The sequence below is a fragment of the Fukomys damarensis genome, unplaced genomic scaffold (genome assembly GCF_012274545.1).
Source record: "Fukomys damarensis isolate Sample0158 unplaced genomic scaffold, DMR_v1.0_HiC HiC_scaffold_39, whole genome shotgun sequence".
NCBI classification, from domain to species: Eukaryota; Metazoa; Chordata; class Mammalia; order Rodentia; family Bathyergidae; genus Fukomys; species Fukomys damarensis.
Window position 1 is genome coordinate 1,034,116 of NW_022900951.1, and position 1,153 is coordinate 1,035,268.

The 1,153-nt window shown below is 53.1% G+C and overlaps 1 protein-coding gene across 1 annotated transcript in view; it reads left to right on the plus strand.

Annotated features, from left to right (window-relative positions):
- The window catches only part of Gyg2 (glycogenin 2), a 26,993-nt gene extending 25,846 nt beyond the window's left edge, over positions 1–1,147 (plus strand). Inside the window, exon 14 of the mRNA XM_010606134.1 lies at positions 873–1,147. Coding sequence (XP_010604436.1) covers positions 873–1,034 — 162 coding nt within the window. The 3' untranslated portion in view covers positions 1,035–1,147. The remainder of the gene's footprint in view (positions 1–872) is intronic.
- The last annotated feature ends 6 nt before the right edge of the window (positions 1,148–1,153 follow it).

Genomic DNA, 1,153 nt, shown 5'->3' on the forward strand with positions numbered 1-1,153 from the left:
TCTGTATATCATATATCCAGGTATCTATCCATCTACCAATGTGTTGGCCTGGCAAGCCTGTCTTTTTACCTATCTTCTATCTATGTTTGTGTATATGTCAATAGATGATGTCCGTGTGTATCTACTATTCTGCACAAATACACATTTTCAAAGGTCTCCATTGAGTCATAAGCATTTAAAACAAGATATTAATTCGTTTCTTTGAACTATCTTTTGCCAAGCCCAAGCAAGATGCATGTATACACCTGTCGATGTTTTGTCTCACAGTTTCCCCTGGAGAAGACAGAGGCTTAGCCCCGGCGGGGGATAAATTATTTCCATTATTATTTAAACATTCTTGACAGCTGCCCAGGGTATTATAGACTTTACGTATGTGAGGTGAAATTTTTCTGCATTGTTTGAAACTTGTTTGATGATTTGCTGTGATTTCTTTTTGGACCTTGACATTTCGCCAGGTGAAAATATTGTCAGCGATACGTGTGTGTGTCTACGTGTGAAAAGTGGTTTAGAAGTGGACAGAAGAGTGATGGGTGATGGAGAAAAAGATGAGAGGGTGAATGGATGGACAGATACAGAGGGGAGCGAATTGGGTGGGTGACTTGGTGGATGGAGGGAGATCGAGGAGACAGGGAAATTTTGCCGCAGAGGTTTCCCAGATGGCCTCGGTTGGCGGGGGTAGCCGTCCTGTTCCGAGAATTCTGTGCGGTGCATGGTGTTTCGTTGTTTTTGAAACCCGGGGGCCCTAGACTGTCCGGGTCCCCCGGCGACCTCGCGGGTGGGATCCTGTGTCCCGAGCCCCGTGGGTTTGGCAGCTGCCCCCCAGGGGCACAGGGCGCCCCAAACCGCGCCTGTCGTCTGCTTGCGTCCCCCAGGTGGACCTGGCCGTGTCGCTCGCCGAGGTCTCCATCCGGGAGAAGGTCCGGGAGCGGAGTCCCGAGGAGGAGAGGAGGCAGTGGGAGCAGGGGCGCATGGACTACCTGGGCAGGGACGCCTTCGCCCGCATCCAGGAGAAGCTGGACCGCTTTCTGCAGTGAGCCGGGGCCGGCCGTGGCTCAGCGGTGACCGCGGCTGCACGCGGACGACGCGGCGTCTTCCGACCCTTTCCTGGGACGCCGCTGGGAAACTCCGTGCCTCTTTGATGGTCGACCGGCCT